General features: G+C 45.3%; 1 protein-coding gene across 1 annotated transcript; it reads left to right on the plus strand.

The window, feature by feature from the left end:
• Window positions 1–6,013: 6,013 nt before the first annotated feature.
• GCM1 (glial cells missing transcription factor 1) lies at window positions 6,014–20,844 on the plus strand. Its single transcript, XM_037159574.2, has 5 exons — window positions 6,014–6,088; window positions 15,012–15,264; window positions 16,322–16,434; window positions 17,426–17,551; window positions 19,504–20,844. Exons 1-5 carry the CDS (start codon window positions 6,014–6,016, stop codon window positions 20,236–20,238), a joined length of 1,302 nt encoding a protein of 433 aa, XP_037015469.2. The 3' UTR covers window positions 20,239–20,844.
• The last annotated feature ends 4,196 nt before the right edge of the window (window positions 20,845–25,040 follow it).

Consider the following 25,040-nt stretch of genomic DNA (forward strand, 5'->3'; position numbering starts at 1 on the left):
ATTTAAAAAAATTGGTGTTGATTTCCTAATTTGCAAAATTCCTTGAGAAACGATCTTTTTCTCAATTCTGATTTTATCCACATTGTTACTTATCAGCCTGCAGAGCACGCAATTTCTTGCTTTTTAGCAAAAAAAAAAAAAAAAAAGATAGCAAAATATTTCTAGGAAATTGGAAACGATCTACTCCTGTGAATTTGAGAGTTCATTTTTCCTTTTTTAGGGGGTTGGCCCTTGGGTTCATGGTGTGATTCTGACATTATATGTCCAGTACATGTGTCAGTCATAGTTTCCGTTGGTAACACAGATTTCAAGTCTCACAGTTAAAGTAAATAATTTTAAATTACACAGGATTTTGTAAGGAGCCCATGATGTCCAAGGACTTTCTCACCTGAACCGCCAACTAGGGATCTCAACACCACTGTGTCCAGGGCCCTCTCTGGACACGTGGAACAGTGGGGGTAGGAGGCCATGGCTGACCTTGTGTCTTGGGTGTGTTGTTGACATTTATTGCCGGGGAATGCAGTGGTTGGGACAGTCCTGCATACAGAAGAAGTATGTTTCCTAAAATGCCTGAAGCATCACTACTGATGAAAGAAGCCAGAATGATCTCAATAGGCAGCTCCCAGAGTGACGGGGAATGTTAAGAGCAGAGATATTGAGAAATCCAGGCCTCAGTAGTTGAGGTCAGACACCAAGCAAAAAGGCCTCCAGCCACCTGGCTTTGGGGGCAGCATTTCTGTCTTCAGGAAGGAGGCAGAGACCGGAAAAAGTGATGTGGAGCTCCGGTTCTCACAGGGGCAGTGGGAAAAGCTCCGGCTCCGGAACTGCACCGGGCAGTTCGTGCAGGACGGTGGCCGCCATGTTCCTCTCTGAGTTCTGCCTCAGCTCTGCCACCTACATGCTGTGAGACATCATTTCTCTGAGCCTTGAAAAGGGGGTATAATGAGAATAGTGTTTACCTCATAGGGATGCCATAAGGATCAAGTGTTTATCACGGCACTTGCCACACTGTAAGTGTTCAATTGAGGAAAGCTGCTGGGATTAGTGTTGTTATTAATTACAATAACAGAGATCTAATTTGAAGAAAATGCATAAGATGTTAGGGCCTTAAATTACCTAGCACCAGAGGTGCTGTTATCAGTTGGAATATCTGCTCAGTCAGACTGGGGACAGAAGTCCTCAGTTCCCTCCCGTGTCAGAGTAGATCGCGGGACAAGAATAGTTGTGAGGTTGCAGCTGGGACCCCAGCAGGTCCTTCCGTGAGGAAAAGGATCGTGGAAGGTCACAGACTTTGCTGTGAGGGAACTATCAGCTTAGCTGGGGAGCCAAGAATAAAACTTATAAACAGTTAAAAGCAATAACATGAACCATCATATTATAGTTATGCAAAGTAATACCTCTGTTCGGTGGTATATGTAGGGGAAAACAAAATTCTAGGAGGACATATCCAAAATGTTAGTAGTGGGAAAGCCATGACTTTTTAATTTAATTTTATTTTTTAAGATGTATTGATTGATTTTTAGAGAGGGGAAAGAGAGGAAGAGAAACAGCAAGCAGTGTGTGGCTGCCTCTTGAGCGCCTCTGACTGGGGACCTGGCCCACAACCCAGGCATGTGCCCTGGGAATCCAACAGGCGACCCTTTGATTTGCAGGCTGGTCCACGGAGCCACAGCAGCCAGGGCAAGATCATGACTTTTTTAAAAATATCGTAAACTTATTTTATAGTCAGGAAAAAAATGTTAGTTCTGACTGATGTAAGACAGCATATATTCCAGAGTGAAGAGTTCTGGAACAATGCAGAAGTGAGAAATCATGTGTTGTAGAATAGTCTGGGAGGGTCCCATAAGGAGGTGGCGTTTGGGGACTTCCTACAGGAGGGGTAGGGTTTAGATGTACGGGTGGAAGAAGATATTCTAGAGATGTCTAGATATTTAATCGGTGTACGGTGAGACAGGAGTTCCTTGCACAGGACAGGAAAGAGCGAGGTTGCTAAACATAAAGTTCACTTACGGTCTGAAAGACGGGTGGGGAATTTTCTCAGCATTGCTGAAGGTCTCTCGGGGACTGCCCAGCACAGCCTGGGAAGCCTCCCAAGTATTCTGCCTCCTGGCCCGCTCATTCTTTCCTCTGCAGCCTATCTCTTCTTGGATGGTCCGCACCTTCCTGGCGGGTGCGACTTTGTGTGCTGCTGTGCACACCACACTTTCCATACCTCTTTACCTTTTCCCACGATGTTGCCACACACTGGAACACACTTCCACTCCCTGATGCCTTGACAAATGTCTGTTTGTCCTTTAAAGGGCTGACCAGGCATCGTTTTTGTGAAAGAAGTTTCGCCTGATCCTCTGGCCTCCAGATTAACAATTTTCCCTTCTACATTCCTTCTAGGCTGCCTCTGTTCTATGCATCAAGTTATCTTGGGCTTATTTAGTATCTTGTCTCATCTTTTCCCCTAGACTGAACTCCTTAATTAATTTTTAATTTTTTTCAATTACAGTTAACTTCAATATTATTTTATGTTACTTTCAGATATACAGCATATTGATTAGACAATTAGATACTTTACAAAATGTCCCCCATGATATTTCCAGTCCCTAACTGGTAGACTAAACTTCTTTTTTTCCTAAATACTCACCTGAGGACATATTTATTGATTTGGGAGAGAGAGGAAGGGAGAGAGAGAAGGAAACTTCGAAGCAAGATAGCAACATTGATCGGCTGACTCCCACACGCACCCCAGTCAGGGACCACACCTACAACCTTTTGTTGGACTGGCAGGCAGGCAGTCCAACCACCTGAGCCATTCAGCCTAGACTGGACTGAACTTCTTCTTTTTTTTTTTTTTTTTTGCCCTTTTAGAATGAACTTCTTAATGGCTTTAATCGTCCCTGTGTCTCCAGAGCCTAGCAGACTGCCTGGAAAATAGCAGATGAACTGAACTGGTCTGGGCTGTGCCCAGACTAACTGAACTGAGGACTTCTCTGGAAGGGAGAATTATACTGGGGGAGGGGGGTTGGAACACTCATTGTTAGGGATAGGGGAGCGTTTGGGTGCTTCTGGTTTACAAGCCGTTTGCTACCTGATATCTGCTCCAATAAATTCCATCAGAGCCACGACTGTCCTCTGTGAGTGAGTGAGTGTGTGAGTGTGTGTGTGTGTGGTTGCACACAGGCAGAGCTAAATGGTGGGAGAATTAGGATGTACTATAAATTCTGCCTTGGGCCTAACTTGTGACATTACCAGAAGGCAAACATCTGTGCTTCCTCTGGAGGTTCTCAATGTCCGTTTTAGTTCAAATGCCCTATTCGCATACAGGAGGGGAAAGTTCAGAGGAACACCATAGAATATTCATCACATTGCTGGCATTCTGAGAATTGGGTTGGTTAAGTGGCTCCCCCCTTGGTCTTGCCTACCCTGAGCCGGGAGCATCTAGATTTTGATTGGACTATTGCCAGAGCTCATTAGCATAATGTACCTTGACCTGGATTAGGGAACAGCAACTTCTGCCTAGAAAATGACCAGAACCTGCTGGGACTTGAACCGGAGATGAGGTTTTTATAACACAGCATTGTCTACATCTCCATAAGAAGTCACAAGGTAAGGAAGCCAGAAATCCTGAGGAGCAGCAAACCTAAGGGATGTGGTAAGGGCCACCCCGTTCTTACAGGTTTCCATTTGTTTTAGCTGGAGTTTGTTTGTTTGCTTTTTTTGGTAGAAATGATGAAAATTGAATGCACTTTGGTCTGAGTTGCTTTAAAATAAGAAAGTCTTGACAAATTTAGATTTTTAATCCTGGAGGAAAGCCGAGTTTATTTATGTCTTCCAGGCTACAAACACACTCTTTCCTTCTTTTCTATGTGTTGTTATCCTTCAGGGAAATATTAATGTTCATTTATTTGGCCAAAATTTATATCAGAAAAAATTAAAAAACAATGTAATTATTCTGCAGCAAGATATTTGATTCTTCTCTCCTTAATTTAAAAACAAAAGAGTGATGTCTATGTTAACTAAGCTTAAAATAATGTTTTTTATTTTAGAAATTGTAAATCATCTTCTTTAAGTGTTTTTTGGTTTGTTTTGATTTTTAGAGAAAAATGTTAACCTATCCCAATTAGCTATAACAGATTCTAGACCACTTGAGTGACTTTTGTTAATGTTCAAAGAGGTAACTACATACAACTGTTGAGATCACATTTTCACTTGGTATTTGTGTCAAATACACTTGTTCCCAAAGTTTTCTAAAGTCAGTCGGCAGCATCATTCCTTAATTAACTTGATGTTTGTTTTCCCAACATAAGAATTTGATTTCAAAGTTGTGGGAATTTAATTCCGTGTGTCAGGGTTCAAAGTGGGCGGTGGGGACTTCATGTTCTTTGAGTCCGCGAACCACAGGGGAGAGGTGAATGTGGGTCAGTGGGGTGAGGAGGTCTGCACCTCTGGTTAGCCTGTTATTTCACGGCCAGACTTCGTCTCTCTGTGCATGTCAGCCATCTTCTATATCCACACGCTCGGTGACTGACAAATGTTGGGGTTATATAAAGTCACACAGCTGAGGAAGAGAGCACATGGCACTGTTAATCTAACTGGTAGTTTGAGTTTACTATTGAGTAGTTCTACATTAACATCATCATGTCCCTTGTTCTTACGAGAGCAACAGGACACGGTAATGAGGCAGTATTTTTGATCCGGGAGAGGAATGCATGTGCGCAGAGAGCCGACTTAAATGATACTCTGAGTTTTGACTGCATGCGGTGCCGGCAGCTTTAACCTTCACGTTGTTCAGGGGTCAGCTTTGCCTGTAAACCTGTGTCGCTTCACATTCTACTACCAAGCCCATTTTATCTGCAAAATGATTAGCTTTTTTCTCAAAAGAACAATTCAAACCAACTTTATTTCTTAATTTGTAAATCTCCTTTAATTATAGTCAGAAACTAGAGCAGTATTTCTGGGGGTGGAGGGGGAAGAAATGCAATTTGCACAAGATTTTGAATATCCGGGGTTTACATAATACAATTTAATCGAAGTAAAGTGAGAGAGAATTTTCTCGTGGGGGACAGGAAAGGGCTACTGCCAAAAATGAAGTCAGAAAGTCTTGAAGAGTGCTTCAGGTTGAATGACCAGAAACACTATGTTAGAGCTATAGTTCTCATACAATCCCTCCCCCCACCCCAGGAAAACCTTGGCCATGTCTCCAGACATGTTTGGTTGTCACAGCAAAGAGGGCTGGTTTTCGACTAGCACCTAAAGAGCAGAGACCAAAGATGCTGCTGACCTACGGCATGAGATCCTACAAATGCAGATCACCCCCCACAACAAAGGATCATCATGTCCAAAATGTCAATAATGCTGAGGTTTTAGAGGAATCTCATGTGAGCATATCATTTGATAATATGTGAAGATACAAAATTATACTGGATTTATCGAGGAGACCAAAATTAATTAGCGACTTAGATTTTAAAAATGCCGTAAAGACACATCTGGTTGTGATGTTCCCTTCCTGTAACTTCATCCACATCATAGCTAATTTACGAAGGCATTTCCATGGAAAGAATGCCAAGCCAGCTTTCCCTCTCCAATACAGATATATGTATGGGGGAAAGGTCCTAACCACTGGCTGCAGGTGACAGCCACTTGCACTAAGGCCTTCACCAGCCGGGTTCAGCAAGGAGGAAGGCAGCCTGGACCCAGAGGTTCTCGCAGTGATCACCGAACTTCTGATTCCCAATGGTCAGGCTTTCCTTCAGCAAGATCCCTACCAGCTTATACACTTTACTTCTGTTTGTGTGTTGGTGATTGCAAAAATGTCGATAAAATTTTTTTGAGTTAGACAAGCCCTGATTTTTTATCTCTTTAATGGTCAGTATTATTATCATTTATTTTTTAGAATCAGAAAACAGTCTCCTGGCGTAACTGCTCTCTGAGTGGACTCATCCAATCATATCAAGAGCAAAATTCTTCAGCACTGCTGAGGGGAGTTGAATAGACGGAAATTGGTGGGTGACCTGACTTTATCATGGAACCTCAGGAATTTGATTCTGAGGACAAAGGGATATTAAGCTGGGATATTAATGATATAAAACTTCCACAGGTATGTACTTGCTATAAGAATGTACCTTCATTACAGGGTAGGGTGGGGCTAAAGTATGTTTACAGTTGTTTGTATGGAAAACAATATAATGATTAGCCCTGGCGGGTGTGGCTCAGTAGTTTGAGTGCTGGCATGAGAACCAAAGGGTCGCCAGTTCAATTCCCAGTCAGGGCACATGCCTGGGCCATGGGCCAGGTCCCTGGTAGAGGGCACACGAGTGCCAACCACACATAGATGTTTCCCTCCCTCCCTTCCTATCTCTAAAAATAAAGAAAATATTTTAAAAGGATCGAAAAAGAGAAAATAATGCAATAATTAATAAGTAATAATACAAGAATAAACTCTGTTTCCATGTACTCACAACTATAAACCTACTTTTGCCCCACCCTGTTTTTGCCGATGAAGCCTTAACTATTAACTTGCTAAGACTTGGAAGGAAATTGGTGGGGGTCCCAACTGGGTAACTCCTCTCCTCCAGAGCTGCAGCTAGACATCCCAGCGAGGAATTTTTAAAGATGCAAAAACCTGTGATTTGAGTGAGTCTCCTTAGCAGACCTTGCCCCCACCCCTCCACCCCACCCTTGTTCTAGACCGAGACACAGAAAATGCCACTTCCCTGCTCCTTCGGTGTTGGCTAGGCTCAGGTTGCACCCACCTGACTAGCTGAAAGAATAAAATCCGTGATCATGTGTTTGCCCGTAGATTAACTCTTCATAATGCACATGCTCCCGTACAACTGTATTTGCTGTAGAAATGGCTTTGAATGGAATCTGTATCTGGAAGGTCCAAATGACAGAGCTCGTGTGGGACACAGCATGCTCTGCTGGATGTCATAAACAGCGCGCACACACTGGGCTGCTTTCCAGCTGTTTTTCCAGCTGTGGGACGGCTTTCGTCTGGTGTTTTCTTGTCCTTCATTTCTGGCAATTGACTTTTTAACTGCTAATTTGGTGGAAAACATTAATTGTTTAAAACTGACTTCCTTGACCTCCCTCTCTGATATCTGAAGGATGCTTTGCTGGAAGTTGTTTGAAAGGGGAGACTGAGAAAGCTAAGACTGGAGACCACCACTACCAAGTACTGAAAAATTTGGGCCAGTCTGCCCGATTCTGGGGAACAAGTAATTTGAATTGTCCCAAGCAGTGGAGAGGGGATGGAGAGCCCGCAGTCTTGATTTATAACCACCCCAGATTTTCACTCTGAGGAAGGCTTCCAGATCATTCCAAATTGTGCTCTTTCTTTTGTTTTTCGTTATGTTTAAACCTTTTAAAAATTTTTCCTTGTTTTAAAAGATTTTATTCATTTATTTTTAGAGAGTGGGGAAGGGAAGGAGAAAGAAAAGGAGAGAAAAACGGGTGTGCGAGAGAAGCATCCGCTGCCTCACACACACCACCAACTGGGGACCTTGCCTGCAACCCAGGCCTGTGACCAAACCAGAGACCTTTCGGTTTGTGGTGTGATGCTGAACCCACTGTGCCGTGCTGGTCTGGGCTCTCTTGTTTCTCTTCAAATCCCCCTTACATTCTCTCTTGGAAAAGTGATGGATCCTAAGTGTGTCCTGCTTTCCATTCATTTAAGGATGATTAAATTTCTATTTTAGGGATTTGTCTTCGTAGTTGCTCTTCATGGGTTTATGATTGTTGTAGCTGTTTTAGGGGACATTTTATGGTAAATTTTAATTACTCCTGGCTCAAGGACCTGTATTTCTGCTCGTTCCTAATTTCATGATGGTAACTCCCAAACATAAGCTGGGCATCCTCAAAATCAAGAATTGAAGTAAACAGGCCTACAAATGATTTTCAAATGTCACACCCCAGAGAAAGGAATCACACATTGATGCTTCTCTCCCTCCCTTCCTTCCTCCCTTCCCCTCTCTAAAAATAAATAAATAAAATCTCTTTTTAAGTGCAGATATCCTTTAAAATTTTCTAAGCAGAGACGACACCACCCTCAGCTGGGTTTACACTGGCTCTGAAATTGTACTGAGAACCAGTCTGAGGTGAAAAATAAAAGGTCTTGGGAGGATGTCCACACGTCCTCAGTTTTATGTTTTGTGCACCAATCTGGAAGCAGGCGGCAAACTCTGAGAAGCAGGGGGTGTGGAAACAGAGCCCTGGCGCTGAATTAATTCCAATTCTGCTGGTTTTTATCTGTAGAGCCTCGGCAGGAGTTGGTCACCTTTTCTGACACCCCTTTCCTCTGGAAACGAGGTGCTTGCACTCAGGTGTCTCTCATGGGCCCTTGTATTCTAATAGTCTAGGGTTCTAGAACTGTCGGCCCAGACCCACCACAGCGCCTGGTATATATTAAACAGCAGATGACAAATATGGAATTTATTAACAAATGGCTTCATTGTTTATAATCCGTGTGACTCTACACCAATTGATCTTCTGAAGTCTTAGGGACCTCCTCGGTGAAGTGAAAGTAGTAATTCCTATACACCTGCCTAAAGCTCTTTGCCATATAGAGCAGCCTTTCCCAAAATGTTTTCAGTGCAGTGAAAGTCACGAGCAATCGCAAGGGGCGCTGTGAAGAAAGGAAAGGAGAAACTCTAGGTTCAGCGACGTTCCAGCAGAGCCAGAGCCTTCCCAACCCAACTGTGCGTTGGTGGGTCTCCCAAGAGGAAGCCGTGTTAGGCAGCCTTGCCCTAACTTGTTTTTGACCATGGACCCTTTTTTCTGGAGTCCCTTAGGCAATTACTCTTCCTCACACCACCTGTTTGGACATTTGAAAAAAATGTTGTTTAAAGAATCAAATGCAATGATTTGTAATTATTATAAATTTCCCCAATTTTATTCTCTGTCTCACCCACACAAAGGATTTCTTGTTTACTTTTCATAATTTTATATACTTGCCAGGATCACTATCTCTGCATCCTGTGGGAAAATTCCTGCAACTTGTAAACCAAATTCCTTTCCTATTAACCCACTCACATGCTTCTAGTGTTTCACAATGAAACACTTAAAACATTCACGTGTTTCAGGATGGTCACCTGAATGAATCCTGATTCTCTTCAGGTCCCAGAAACACCATACCCCTGTACGGGTCGCAGATACATCAAGATTTACAGGTTAATTTTTGACAATAGTGAGTGGTGGTGTCCTTACCAGGACATCAGATCTTTTCTGAGTGACTAGAATGTGCCAGACATTGTAGCAGGCTCAGGGATACAGGGGTCCCATGGAAGAGCAGTGCTAACTTGATCTGGGCAAAGGGAGCAAGGTTAAGTGCCCAAGTAGAGAATTGGGGCCATGCAGGAAAACGCTCGAGGTGCTGGGAAGAGGAAGTGTGTAATTCAGCATGACCTGGGCACGGGAAACAAGGCAGAGCCCCTGGCAAAGGGCCTTCTCCAGAGAAGTGCATTGTAAGATGTGGGAGGATTACGGCAGGTGAAGAAAGCAATCAAGACAGTGTAGGCAGAGCAGGGCACCAGAGTCTGGAGCTATTCAAAGTCTGCATTTGAGGGAGCTTTGTGCACAGCGTCCGACAAGGAGATTTGGGAGGCTGTGGATGGGGAAAGGGGTTCAGGAGCAGGGTGTGCTAAGAGGACCGGGTTATCTCGCAGGCAGTGGGAAGCCATTAGGCTTATTGGGCTGGAAAGCAGTATGGTCAGATTTGGGTTGAAAGGGGCTTCTATAAATCGTCCCTGCTCAGTTTGTTTCATGTATGTTTCCTCCTTCTCATAGCTGCATAGATGTCTTTACAAACCTTCTTTTCACTTGTTCTGGTCACTCCTCTCGCTTGAGGTTATTTCGATATCCATCTCTCCTTAATCCAGTCCTTGGGGAGCCAGCCCAGAACTGCAGGCCCTTAAATTACTCAAAACCATCATTGAGAAAAGTCTGTTTACCCCAGGCCAACCTAATACACCAATTTTGCATTTTGAAAGTTCAGATGTAATTGCTTTAGGGTTTTCTGGGTGCAAGCAGCAAATGTTTGGTGTTGGTTTAGTTTTACTTTCATTAAAAATGTTTACCATGTGGTCCCAGAAAGTGTCATTAGTCCTGATTGTAATACTTCAGAGCCTTGAATCGCTAAGAATTGTTTTCTTTTTTTCTGATTGAAAATTGAGAAGAGAATCAGTTCCTTTTACTCCTAAATAGTCCCACTTCAGAAAGAAGGTGAGAGTACCCACTCCATTCTGAACACCGGCCAGTTTTTCTGAGCAAAATGACAGGGGTTCCGACACCACCATAGCAGACAAACACTCTGAATCACTGTGTTCCTAAGCATGAGCAGTTTTCAGCGTAAGCCCAAGGCCAAAGCCATACCGAATCATTAACTCACACAGCTGAGGTACATATTTGATAGGGGAAAAAATAAAGGAATACATAGGTTAAATAGAAATGCAGACCAACCCAAAACCCCGTGCGTCAATTATGAAGAGGTTACATCTCCAGTCAATTCCTAGATCATGATTTTAGCCAGAAAAGTTTCTTTAGCTTTTGTAGGGGGGTGAACAAAAAAAGATTAGCAAAGGTGACTTTTTTAGCTCTTTCTGTGAATTCATGCGACGAAATGTGATCAGAATGAGCCAGTTGTAGTATAATCTTTGTGTTTTGGTGTTAGAGAGCTAACAGGTATCAGATTCTGGATCTCTTGTCAGTTATTATCTGGCCGCACGATTGGGTCATGCTATGTCAGTCTGATGCAGACCCCCATGATTTTGTCCTCTTTGTCCAGTTTTCTTGATTTCTTTAAACTTCCTGGGGCAGAGCCACCTGTATGGGCTTCCGTGGTCATTGGGTCCCCTCTGACTCGGGGCAGAAATCTGCTGCTGCCCTGTGCCTCTGGTGTGATGCGGACGGGACCCTTACTGCCCCAGGAGACTCAGAGCTCTCTTCTGAGCACCAGTCGGCAGGGCCCTTGCTTAGTGGGGTGGGGTGGGAAGTGGAAGGGAGATCAGAAGAGAGAAGTGGGTGACAGAGAGTGTGAAAGCTGGGTAACTGGCTCACTTTCCTGTGATCTGAACTGAGCAAGTTAGGAACTTTTCGTCCTTGTCTTGACCCCTTAACAAAGGAAGGAAATGGCAGGTTTAGCCGCAGCAGGAATTATTGATTTAATTCAAAATCATTTTTGTTGAATTGAATTTCTCTTTTCAATAACACTTGGAGTTTGGTTTTCAGTTCTCTCAGAAGAGGTAAGTTCTTGAAAAGTTGTATGGAAACCCAAATGTTGGTTGAATTGTTTTTCTGTGTTCCATAAGTAACATCCAATTCTTTTTGCCTCTGATTTGCTTTAAGATGTATCTGTTTGCTATCCTTGTTTTATTTGGAGACATTTATTTATGAGGAATGACTAAGCTATTATAATTAAAGAAAACCTGGTGGGAAATTGCTTTATATGAAACTAGGCTATATTCAAAATGAAAACCAATTTTAATCTAAAACATGCTAATGTAGATTTTTTGATGCCTTATTTCAGAATTTTTACTTTAATTTGTTTGTTTTATATAATAGAATATATTTAATTCTCAAGGCACCCCATTAAAACTTTAAGTAGCTGAGTAAATTAGAATGATGGGAGGATGAAGGTTGATCTCTGATTGCATAGAATTTCAAAGCTTTTGAGTGCATTAGCAGATTAAGTTTCAGTAAAAAATTACACACAGAAGTCATAGAAACATTAATTAAGCTCCCAGTGATATTACCAATGAGGTCATAAAATATAAATTGGTTGGATTCACATGTTGGAAAACTTAAGAATATTCCCCTTAAATTATAAGCTTCTTAACCAAGAGGAAAAACAAAGAGTTACTCATGAAAAGTTAGAAATTAAAATAAACAAAAGACCTGGAGAAAACAGAAAAGGAAAGAAAATATTTTGTGGGGATTTGCTAAACACAATTAAGAAATGATTGTTCTTTCATTTACGTTTTACCCACTCCTGTGCCTGAAATTTAAAAGGCTCTCAGAAGTCGTGGTCCTTCACCTAGGTGCCTTTGAGTTATTGTGACCTGGGTTTTCCTTAATTTCAATGTCACAGGTCAAGGATTCCACAGAGCACCCAGGTCAAAAGACTGGGCATAAATAGCCAAGAGAATAGCTGGAATATTTTACTCCTAGTAATTTTCTCAAGTCCATACTTCGTCAGAATTGTTGCATTAGTGATGGTGCTGGAAACCTGGGGTGCAAGTGCAGGGGCTGCTGAAAAAAAACGTCTAAAAGACTGTAGAGCATAAAACATATTGTGACCCCTAACACAAACCTCAAGAATGTTAAAATAACTAAAAACACAGAGTGTGTTTAGTATCTACTGAACAATGTATCTCTAAATAATCCATGGGCCCAAAAGGAAGCCTGCAGAAAGGTCAGAATATACATTAAACTGAGAGAAAATGGAAAAGAGAGACAGACAGACAGACACACAGACAGTGGAGCTCTTTTTTCCCCTCCAGGAGTAGGGCGGCTACTTTACCAGCAGCCTCTGAGTTGCTTTCGTTAACACCTTCCCCTCCTCCTGGCTCCTGGGGTTGATGCCCTTGACCAAGCGAAAGGCGTTGTTGCTCTCGCCTCCCAAACATGAAAACCTCAGCTGATCCAAGTCTACCTTGGCCTGCCTCTGCCACCCTGACAACTGTGCTTTGCGTCTGAGTAATTAAAACCCACCGGTAGATTGTATAGCCCAAACCGTTAGACAAAGATACACATTTCAACCTGCATTTTTACTATTTCGGAGGATAGAGCGTTATGCTTTCTATGGCATTTCTGTGAAGATAAAAAGAGAGCCTTGTTTGGAGCTTGGATCAGAAGGCAGAGGAGAGAAGGTGGGTGGAGAAAGCAGGAGATGGGGCTGCCTGAGCTATTCATCTCACGCTGGGGCGTTGGATTTTATCCGGCTCAGAATTCCCGAGACATGGAGGAGAGAGGAAGGTTTGGAAGAAGCACAAAGTCTGTTCAGCATCTGGGCCTGACTGTGCCTCTTTCCTGGAACTCTAATGTAGCTGCCGGGAGGGGACTGCTCCTCCAGGGGCCACGCTCTGTGACTCTGTCCTTTCACCCCTCTCTTCTGGGCCAGCAGCACTTCCCATCGCACTGCAGGCACTTGAGCGAAGGGCCAGCTGTTGTCCGTGCCCTGTGAAGGTGGGTGCAACTGGCATTGCACCAATCACGCTTTGTTTGGTAGGTGCTTGGACTCCTGTCTTGCATTTGGCTTGGCGAGGTTTAAAGCATGAAGTGACCGCTATGCGGGCCTTTCTTCTCCTGAAAGCTGGTGGCTCCTGCAACACATTGGCTTGCTGTGTGTGGCCCTAGGTCCGTCTAGTAGAATAACAGCTGACGTCAATGTGGAACTTGCTACATGCCAAACACTGTGTTAAACATTTTGTGTATGTTAACAGATTCTGTCCTCATAACCCCGCTGTGGGGTAGGTGCTCCTGTTAACGGCAGGAACTGTGTTAAGACTCACACTGGGGCATCTGCCCCCGCCGGCCTTGCTGTTAGCCAGGCATTGGCAAACGCTCTGTAAAGGGCCACATAGTAAATACTTAGGCTTTGTGGGCAACCCAGTCTGTGCCATCACTGCTCAGCTCTGCCGTGGTGGTGTAAAGTATTCGTGGACAACAATCAATGAAGGGACATGGTTATGTTCCAATAGCACTTTACTTACACAAACAGACAGTTGGTTTGATTTGGCCCATGGGCCCCAGTTTGCAGACCCACTTTCTTAACCACTGACCTCTCATGTACGTAAAACCTCTCCTGTTCCCTCAGACCTGCCTTAGCTCCCTTGACATTTCATTCAAACCGCAGCCATCCTATGAGGCTTACAGACCTGCTCTTTGCAGTACTGTGGGAAGTGTGTTTTATCAATGTTCCTGTTTCAGAGAAGAACAAACTGAGGCTTAAGAGACAAAAATAACTTGCCCAGAGTCTCAGGTTACAAAGTTCTTTGGCATGTTCTACACTTGAATTTTTATCTCAGTCAACACCAGTAGTACCCTGATCGCTCCTTCTGGGCTGCCTAGAATCTTCTAGTCTGATCTTCTGGAATCTTCTTAATGAACAATGTTCTTATGCCATGACAGGTCTCTGGAAGCTGTGTGGATGACACAGCCCCAGTCTGATGCCTGAGATTGCTCCCTAATTCTCTAAGAACCAGGTGGGATCTGTCAAATGGAGCATCTCTGAACCAAAACGGGGCGTATGGAGTGTGAGCCACATATCAGTGACTAATATTGCATGGTCAGAACTACTCTTGAGATACTTGGGTCTTGTTATCCCTGTCCCATGCACGCAGAGAAAGCCAAATAACTTGGGCTCTAAGTGACTGCGTGCCTTAGTGTAGCTGGACGTTCACGCACAGGGACTAGGGCCAGTCCTGGACAAGAAGAGGCACTTCCGGTCACAGTCAACTCTTCCTTCCTCTCCTCCCTGTTTGAGGGACATGGCTATGGGAGTAGAGAAGAGGGAAGAGAATCTCCCCAGGGCAGGAAGGAGTTCTCCCAGTCCTCTTGCACCAGGACTTTCCAGCCTTCCCACTGCTGGTGACTTTGCATAAACCCTATTGTTCTTAATAAGGAAACCACACTGTGATAGGAGACAGCATCTCACTGTCCTGCCCAAAGGATTTCCACACTGTGTCAGGGGACAGTAATCTTACTTCACCCTCAAAAATTCTTGGTGAGAATGGTCCCAACTCATCACCAAAGGTTAGAGAAGCAGCCATCTTGTGGGACTTAGGGGGCTGAACCCCAGCTCACTGTGGTCTGGGGAGCAGAGGTTCAGTAGGCACAGCAGTCGTGTCCTGCTGCTGTGCTGAGTTCTCAGGTCTCCCCACCCGAACTGGACCCACGTCGGTCTTTGTGAAGGCCTCTCACCTAGCTCCTGAGCGCCGAAAAAAACCGTGTCTGTTGGCTCCGCAGTGATGGAGAGTTGTGTCTTGTAGCTTCAAATATAATAATACTCTTTGTGATTCCCTAAGGATGTGAAAAAGACTGACTGGTTCCAAGAATGGCCGGATTCCTACGAGAAGTTCATCTACAGCGCAGAGGACAGGAACGCGCAGAGGCACCTGAGCAGCTGGGCCATGCGCAACACCAACAACCACAACTCACGCATCCTCAAGAAGTCCTGCCTGGGCGTGGTGGTGTGCAGCCGGGACTGCTCCACCAGGGAGGGCCGCAAGATCTACCTGAGACCTGCCATCTGTGACAAAGCCCGGCAGAAGCAGCAGAGTGAGTAGGGCTCGCTGGCCTTGGAGACGAAGCTGGCTTCATTCCAAGGCTCCCGCCCCGATGGGCCGCTACTTCCCAGCACATCCCAAGGGCCCAACCTTCACACTGGAGTGTGGTGGAGACCAAGGTGTTCCTGTGTAGAACACATTAAGGAGAACCAACCACTCCCCTCAACCCCCGTGGGGGAACTGCCCCACAGGTCTGCCGTGGCCAGACCACCCACATTAAAAGTGCTCCCTTGGGTTAGGGGACCTGACTCAAGGCCTCTGTTAAAAGGAAGATGCCTCACTTACAGGACTAACACTAATTCATTGGTGCACCCTTGTAAAGTTTAGGAGAAAGTTGATTTTTACGCTCGCCCCCTGACCTCTCGGGGAACAGGTCCCTGAGTGACCTCGGGCAGTGTTTTCAGTGGGAGCACTGGGACCAAACTTAGGGTCAGGCTCATTCCATGACGTGGAGGTGGATGCCATCATTGCACGCTGAAATGTGTGCTCATTTTGGTTTTTTATCATGTCAGACTGTGAAGTCCATTCAACTTTCCCCATGACGTGCACACTTCAGATCTCCAGTTACATCATGCTCTGTCCTTGTAACCTGTCCCCGGGATTTTCTCTCAGGGCAGGACCTAACATCAGTCATTTACACTTCAGTGGAGATCCGGTAGCTGTGTTCTCTGTCCCACGTGGCTTGGGCCCTTGCCCCTGACTTCTAATCATGAAATAAAAGAACTTTTTCTTCTTCTCTGCAAAGAATTTCAAGTACCAATAAATAACTAGGGAAGGATTTTCTGCTCAGAGGCACTCCCCCCTGACCTGTGAAATACCCCATTCTGTAGGCCGTTTCCTCTGTCCTCACATGAGACTGACCTGGGCCGTTATGGTGGCCGGGCTTCCAAGGGCCAGGGGTAACGCCCAGTGGTTGGCAGTGCATCAGCCTATGCCCAGGTGTGCTCTCCATCCAGGAGCCCAGGCTGCCACCGCCCGGGCTGCGCACACTCAGGAGTCAGCTGGCGTGGCTCAGCCGGGAGAGGTCACCATCCTCTGCTCTTTTGTAGGGAAACGCTGCCCCAACTGCGACAGCCCTCTGAAGCTACTTGCTTGCCGAGGCCACGGGGGCTTCCCAGTCACCAACTTCTGGAGGCACGATGGACGCTTCATATTTTTCCAGGTTGGATTTGAGTTAGAGGGATAACATGCATTTCTCTTTAATTCAAGAAAAGTTTACAGAGTACAAGGAGGAGTCTCACACCGGCGATGCCCCAGTGAAGGAGACCCGGCCCCAGCCACGAGGCGCACTCTGGGCGAGCAAGTGTGCTCACCCCACGCCCCGACAGAGGTGCCGAGTGCAGAGCCCTCCAGGGTGGCTGACTGCCTCTGGCTCGGGCCCCTGAGGGTTAGTGATCTGATCACACAGCGGGTTTGCAGCCCTGCCTCACGTGGCAGCCTCCAACAAACCCCAGAGTAAATTCCAGCTCTGACTTCTGCAGGGCTCTGTGAACAGAAACACTTTGCTCCCCTGAGCCTCAGTTTTTTTGTGACATCTGGGGACTTAGAAGTAGACGTGGGGGGTGCTGCGCACAGTGGTGAAGAGCAGCCTGTCCCAGCGGATAAGATAAACTGCCTGGGTTTGAACCGGTTGCTGCTGATCACCCCACCCTCCAGAGAGAAAATGTCCTGGTTTGTAGGGCTCACCAGTTCCAGTGCTAACACTCTTCCCGTCGTGCCTGATTTCAAGCTGTGGGCTGTTTTAACAACCTGCTCACAGGATTCCCCACATCTCGAACGAGTGGCTCTCAGCGTGGCCGGCTCCAGCACATTTGGAATCCCAGCTCACCCACGTACCAGGGGGAGTGACCCCGGTGCCATACTCTCTCCGTGCCTCAATATCCCACTCTGTAAACCGGGGACGAGAACGACGGTGTGTGCATTCAGGGCTGTGCTGCAGGTTAAATGAAATCGTGTGCAGTAGGCATCGCTTGGTGTCCCTATGAATATGGCTTTGCCACACGGGTGAGACATGAGCAGCATAAACAAGAGCAGGCCAGAAAGCTCAGGGTGGTCGTGGGAGGCACTTAAAAGGCTTAGCCACCCTGAGGGTAAAATTTTACACACCAAAAGCACCACCCGGTTATTTATTTTAATGCCCTGTCTCTTTTAAGTCAAAGGGAGAACATGATCATCCAAAACCTGAAACCAAATTGGAAGCCGAGGCAAGAAGAACAATGAAGAAAGTGCACACTCCATCTTCCTCCACCCTGAAGCTGAACAGGGACCCAGAGGCAAAGGTAGCCTTTCCCCACGTGTGTTCAAAACATCCTGCAACTCACCACTCGCTACCTACAAACGAGAGCCAGGAGTCATTTCCCGTCAGGCCCACCTCTAAGCAGGCGTCTGCCACAGAAACGGAACCCAAGGTTTTCCTCTTAATGTCTACCATCTTTGTAGCATGCTCTCAGTTATACCTTCTGTGTAATTTTATTTTTTTTAAAAGATTTTATTTATTTATCTTTAGAGGGAAAGGGAAGGAGAGAGGGAGAGAAACATCAATGTATGGTTGCCTTTCATGCATCCCCTGCTGGGTACTGGCCTGCAACCCAGGCATGTGCCCTGACTAGGAATCCAACTGCAATTGTCTGGTTCGAAGGCCCGCGCTCAATCCACTGAGCTACACCAGCCAGGGCTGTTCTGTGTAATTTTAAGAGCTTCTTCCCTGCTACAATGAAAAAGACACTAGAATTAGCACTTAACCTGTATTTGGCACTCTATATTTTGGTTCTGATAAAAACAAAATGAACTAAAATGATCTCCACAAATGTTAGCCTCATGCTCCACCCCCCCAATCTTCTTTTTTCCCCCCTAAAACAAATCACAGCTGACCCTCCAACAATGCAGGGGTTAGGGCCGCTGACCCCACCCCTCCAGCAGTTGAAAATGTGCAGGTAGCTTTTGACTCTCCCAAAACTTAAGTTGTCCCTTGGTTGTCCCCATAGGGGACTGGATCTAGGACCCCTCGTGGGTCCTGAAATGCACAGGTGCTCCGATCCCCTGTATAAACTGGAGTAGACCCTTGCAGGCAGGTGGCCCTCTGCAGCCATGGACTTCCGACTTCAGATCAAAAACAGAGCAGGTATTTATTGAAAAAAAATCCACAAGTAAGTGGGCCAGCACAGTTCAAACCCACACTCTTCAGGGGTCACCTGTATTTCCTTAGCACTCTTTACCAAGATGAAATAACAAGGCAGTTTCTGCAAACAGGTCATCAGTTCAGGGTGGGGGTTGAGAGGGCGTGATATGAAGTCCATGCCTCGTGCGGGTTCCATTGTACTCTCTAGTTTATCTGCCAGATCGTGACAGTAAGTCCTGTGTTCTTCTACCGTTCAGTGCTCCACCTTTCTTTCCGGGGGGGCAGAAATGGAGCCAGTCCCCCCCCCGGAGGCTCTAAATGTACTTTGCATTTTAAAAAATATATAACTTGTATCTCGTCAGAAAATGTAAGCCCCAAGTTCAAATAACTGCCCCCCCATCCCTTCTCCCAGCCACCGGACGAGCTGAAGGGCACTTCTCACTGGCTCTTCCCTGGTCATGGCCTCTCCCCACCCCTCATCCGCTTACTAGTCAATAGTTTTACCTAAACAAGAGGATTACTTAATTCTCCACTAGATTCTGTCTCCATAACTAACTGGGAAACAATATACTTCCTCCACTTGTAGAAATATATTTATAGAAGTCCTATTTATGATTCAGCAAAAGGAGTTTATAGAAAAGCCTTGAGAAAATAAAAATAACAACCCTGGTGTCTTGGCCTCCACATAGCACTAAAAAATAGAAAGGTCAAGGAGGGAAATGTGAGAGAGAGATCCCCTGGGAGTTGTACTGAGTCTGAGATAAGGCTTCGAAGCTGTAGGTTTGCTTTCCTTAAACAGCACTTCTGAGTTTCTCACAGAGGCCTTTAGGATGTCAGGTTGTCCTCCGAGGGGGAAACGTTTACATGCACTCATGTCGGAACCGAGGGCGATTCAGCTCCCCCCGGGTTAGTGAGGTTAGAATGCAATTGAGTGGCCTTCACTGGCCAGGCCCTGGGTGGTCTGGTGGGCGCTGCTCTCTGTGTCCAGGCTTCTGCACGGAGCGAGGGGACTCTGGAGACGCACCCGTGAGTACGGAGGAACTCGCGGGCGCCTGGGGTGGGTGTGTCAACTGGCCTAACTTACCAACATGAACTCTTCACTTTCCTTTCCAGTCTGTTCCAGCAGAAACACAGAGTTGGGGGAATTTACCTTTAGCTTGGTCTTTCCAGGAAGGCGTCCAGTTGCCTGCTAGTGACAGTGGACATTTAATGGCTAACACCCCCCTGCAGAAGTCACCGAATGACGGCTTGTTTAAGAGTTACAGTTTGGGGGCAACCACTGACCTGGCAGACCCCGCTGCTCCCATGTGCCCCACTGAGCTCTATGAGAAGTGCAAAGTGCCCAGCAGCCGGATCTACAGCGGTGGAGACCCGCTTCAGCCTTCTGTCTCTGGAGTCCTCCCTGACTACAGTGATCTGCAGATGTGGAATAAAAACGCTGCTTTGGGGAGAAATCCTTTCAACGACAGCAGTTGCCCCAGTTACCCTTTTCCTCAGACCAGCTGGTCTTACGACTTCTCCCCTTCCCAGAGCTCTTTAGAACCCCTTTCCCAGCAGATGCCAGTGGAACCCCCTGCAGCCAAAACGAGCTCTCATCCATCATGGCAAAATCCAGGGGCTGATCTTTATGAAGAGAAGGTGCATGTTGATCTTAACAGCTACTACCCTTCCAGCACGGGCCACCCACCGCAGGAAGACCCCTTTCTCTTTACCTACACCTCTTACCCGCACCACCAGTACTCGCTGCCGGGCAAGAACAGCAAGTGGAATTTTGATGAAGAAATGAGGTATGTGGGTTTGGAGCACTACAACAATGAAATGCTTCTGAATCTCTGTCCCTTAAGATGATCTGTCTCTGAACCCTTCTACTAACGAAGTAGATCTATTTCTCCTGACCCTTCTATCGTTAGTAGAAATGTGATTTGGTGCATTCATCATGGAGAACAGTATGGAGGTCTCTCAAAAAAATTCACAGAAGCACTACCCTATGACCCGGCAGTCCCACTGCTGGGTTTATGTCTGAAGCAAACAGCATCACTGTGCCACAGGGATTGCCAGCACCCCCACGACTGCCGCACCATTATTTACAATAGCCCAGACATGGAAACGTGCCCACGACGGGTGAGTGGATGAAGAAGTCATCGTGTGTGTAGATAAACAATGGAACACTATTTAGCCATAAAAAAGAAGGAAATCCTACCATTGGTGACAGCATGGATGGACCGTGAAGGCATTGTGCTGAATGACATAAATCAGACAAAGAAAGATTCACTTACATGAGGAATCTGAAAGAGGAAACCCAAATTCTAGAATCTGGGATCAGATTTATGGGGTCCAGAGGCAGATGGTGGGGGGCAGGGTAACTGGGCAAGTGTACATACGACTTCTGGATGAAAGCCTAAACTCAGATGTATGTTTTGTAAAGACTGTTTCCCAGTTTTTGTATCCTCTTTATTCCGTGGCTACAAAGATTTTCCCTTATATTTTCTTCTAGAAGTTTTTATATTTTCAGTTCTTACATTTTGGTGAGTGTTCCCTTTCGAATTAATTTTTGTATATGGTGTGAGGTAATCAGGGTTAAGCTTCATTTTAGTTTTGAATGTGAATATTAGATTATTTTAGAAAGTTTTATCATAGTCTTTGGTTAAATTTGTACCGAGAATTACTGCTTTTATGAATTGCTTATAGCTGGGCTATTTGGTATACTATAATTATATTTCCTTTTTTTAGACAACAGTTAGTTTCTCCTGGAGTTGATAATTGTCTCATTGCATTGCTTAATTCCCTATATAACCAACAACAGTCTATTCTCAAACACTGTCCAAGCAGTGAAACTCTTTTTCTTTATAGTAACTCCTATTTTTCTCAAAATACTGCTCTATTGTCTTCTAGCCTCCAGCATTACTGTTGAGAAGTCTGAACGTCATTTTGCTTTTTAGTCCCATAACTATGGCCTACTCTTTCTTTTTAGGTGTTTTTAGGATATTTTCATTACTCTGGTTAATTGAAATATGATGACAATGAGTGTTGGTGTGGGTCTTTTTATTTTTTATTCATTATACAGGACACTTCTTGATGTTTTTTACGGATCATCAGATCTTTCAGTTCTGAGAGATGCTCTCGTTTGTTTATTTTTTTGAAAATAATCGTCACTGTGAACATGGCTATGGCACTGGGGCCTTGAGGTGGCACCTTCTGGTCCCTGTACACCAGCCTCCATCGGCTCTTGGTGGGAAACTGACAAAGCAGCATAAAGAGGCACCGGAACAGCAGGAATCGGCGATTCTGTGCTGGAAGCTTCGGGACATGTTGTCTACTGCAGTCTGCCTGAAGTTAGGACCCACCTGAACAAACAAGACAAATTTGGTGCTTTGGAAAGTCTGAAAGCTGCTAGTGAACCCCATCCTCCTCTGTCGGAGAGATAACTGATTCATGGAGCTCTTGCAGAAAAACCAGGACTTGTCAGCAAATCTCGTTGTGACGCTGGTTGGTGACCAAGATGATACTGAGTGACCCTGCAGGAGCTGGACGCTCTAAGAAGTGAAGGAGCGCGTGAGAAATACATCGAATCTACCGAGGAGCGGAAATGGAACCCCCCTAAATAAAGTAGTATGAAACAATCTAGCATAGTTCTTTTAAATTAGTGGTGGAGAGAAGATTTAAAATAGCAACTTTTAGCAGTACCGATGGAAAAAGAAACTACTTAGAACAATGGTACTGGGAGAAAATAGTTAACTTTCTACTGACGGCAGATGAACACAAAATACATCTTTTCCCCAATACCCTATAATTTTTAGGCTAGGCTACAGTTATAATATTCAGAATTCTTGAAATTATCTGTGGTATCAGCTAGTTATAAGATTATATAATTTAAGGATAATATTGTCATTAGCCTTATATAACTTGCTTACATTCATCTCTGGATTTGGGTCAAAATACTTAATAGTCTTTCCATTGGAAATAACTGGTGGTGGAGATGTCTTTATTTGTTGAACAATGTCAGGTGACAAACAGTACTACCTTCATTTTGTAATACTCTGTGTTTGCTGATGCTATTTTTATACAGTGAAGCAATGGTTTCGTAGGAAAATAAGTAATAGTCTAATAAAATATTCAACTTCTTCATTAAACATAATAATCGCCTCTTCCCCTTTTTCTGGTTCTCTTTTTGGGATTTCTCTTTGCGGGGTGTTGTACACAACCAGTTTTCACGGGCACCTACTGGTACACGTGAACCGGCTCGGCCGCATTCCCCGAGCCTCGGCTGGTCCCAGGAACCACGCCTGGGTGCAGGGAATGTTACCAGACATCACACCTGACTGAAGGGATCCAGGTCTATGAAGGTCAAGATAAGATACAGATAGAAAAGCATAAAAGACAACAAAAAGTGGGAACACGGATATTCCTAGTTACTAGAGCACTGGAGTGTATGTTTTATGACATGATCCCTGTGTGAAACCCAGACATATCCAGTTTAGCACTTGACTCAGTGCAAGGCTCCTAGCAAAGCTCAGTGTGTGTAACCAATAGCATGCCCCAAATGTAAAGAAATACCAAACGCTAATCAAAACCAACAGTGGAGACGATTATTCTGACTTCAGTGAACAGGTTGTAAGAATAAAATGTCCAAAGTCGGAACATCATAAATCTTTTAGTTCAAGGTGGCAGAACATATTTATGCTTTTGCCACCTCTTCCTGAGATCTTATTAAATGTCAGTAATAAAGTACAAAAATATAATTAACTCATGAGCCAAGAGAACATTCGGGAGATCATGAGTACATCAGGGATAGTGGCAAATTTCTGGGCAGCGGGAAGCGGGTGGGATGCATACTGACTCCCACCGAGGAGGCTCAGAGGTGAGATGGCGGAAGCGAGACTGGGGGTGGGAGGTGTCACGTCAGTGAGCTGAAGGGTAGGAATGAGGGGAGGGGCACTGTAGATAGTACCAACACTCAGAGGTCCCACGGATCCTCTCTACCAGTAAGGCCCTCTCGGCAGGCATTCATCCAAACACAGAACCTAGGGAATAAAAAAACAAAACCCAAGAATTGTCTCGGAAGACATGAAATCATCCATTCTAGGAGAACTAAAGCTTCTGCTAGGGTACTTGTTCCCCAGAATAAAACCCTTCTCATGCTTGCTTTTCGGGGGCCAAGCTCTGAAGGCACCCCAAAGCAAAGACTGCCTGCTTGGGATGTATCTGCTCTTGATGCTGGAAATGTGGGCCCGCACATAAAGAGAAATAACCCTTGCCCCCTCTGTGGCCCTGCAGTGACCTACTTCCATGGACTCAATCATGTGTTCAGTGTTCATTGGTTTCCAGCTGTGATAACCGCAGCTCTAGCTCTTCCTGTGGTAACCGCAGCTCAGTGGATTGAGCGCCAGCCTGCAAACTGGAAAGTCGCAGGTTCGATTCTTGGTCAGGGCACATGCCCAAGTTGTGGGCCAGGTCCCCAGTGGGGGTGTGTGGAAGGCAGCCGATCAATGTTTCTTTCACATGTGTTTCTCTCCTTCCCTTTCTCCTTCCCTTCTCCTCTGTCTAAAAAGAAATAAAATCTTTTTTTAAAAAAGAAAATTAACCACACAAATTCCAAAAGACCTATAAAGCTCAAGCACGGAATGTAACAGTTGTGAAGGCGCAGTTAAAAGTTAAAGTGAAGCTGGGCCTGGACATCAGGCCAGGGTTGGCAGGTGGCCGTGAGTCCTGGCAGCCCACGGGTCCCTCCGGGCTCAGAGGACGAGTGAGAGAGGGCGGCCATTCACCAGTGGGGTGAGGGGAGTGTTGGGAGATGGAGTGGAGGGAAATGATCGCCCATGGTGACCAAGGGAAAAGGAGAACATGAACTTTAAAACCGGAGCCAATTGCCAAACTTTCGTCCTTACATTCAAAACAACGAATACTTGTCCAGCTTCTGACCGGAAGGTCTCTGATCCCGGGTGATTTCGTGATTTGTTCTTTCATGCAAATATTTACATAAAGGCCACCTCCAGAACAGTTCTTCCCGGACGAGAGGAGAACAAACGTGGCCCACATGTTTCCTTTTCTAGCTCCCTTTTACCCTGCCGGGAAAAATACTATTTTGGAACTCTAAGCAACCTCTGCTAAACCTCAGGGATAGTTTTTGTCTGTCATGAGAACTTGTGTTTCCTTTAGTATAAAGTAAAATATGATAATCAGACAATAATCTGGAAACGCAGTGTTCTGGCTGACGCAAGGTGAGATGTGAAGGACTGGGAGTTCTTGTTCCTTCTCGCACCTTCCGTGTGACTTCACGCCAGCACACGGTTTGCTTGTGCACGGACGGGGACAGGACGCTGCCCTCTTTTCTGAGAGAAGAAGTAACTTGGAGTCAGTGCCCTGTCAGCTGAGGCTCGTTCTGTGTCCGTGGCAGACCTTTCACGGGCCGTCCTGTTTCCACTCCTTGGGTTTTGCTCTGGTTCTAAGGGAGATGGAGAGCATCCCTTTGAGGAAGTGAAGTCCACAGTTCACAAGCTGTTGGAACTCCATTCTGAGATGCTGGAAGTTGTTCACGAAGGTTGGGAGAGAAGGTTGCCCTATGTTGCCACGTATAATGTGTACTTTTTTGCCCAAATTTTTGAGGGAAAAATAAGGGTGTGCATTATACATGGGTATACTAATACTGGGTC

This window comes from Artibeus jamaicensis, unplaced genomic scaffold (assembly GCF_021234435.1).
Source record: "Artibeus jamaicensis isolate MK-2021 breed Jamaican fruit bat unplaced genomic scaffold, CSHL_Jam_final contig_484, whole genome shotgun sequence".
Taxonomy (NCBI): domain Eukaryota; kingdom Metazoa; phylum Chordata; class Mammalia; order Chiroptera; family Phyllostomidae; genus Artibeus; species Artibeus jamaicensis.

Excerpts from the sequence above, each read along its gene's own strand:
- GCM1 (XM_037159574.2), top strand. The coding sequence starts at position 6,014 with ATGGAACCTCAGGAATTTGATTCTGAGGACAAAGGGATATTAAGCTGG. Across the intron at positions 6,089-15,011 it reads ATGATATAAAACTTCCACAG|GATGTGAAAAAGACTGACTG; the intron begins GTATGTACTTGC and ends TGATTCCCTAAG. Across the intron at positions 17,552-19,503 it reads ACAGGGACCCAGAGGCAAAG|TCTGTTCCAGCAGAAACACA; the intron begins GTAGCCTTTCCC and ends TTTCCTTTCCAG.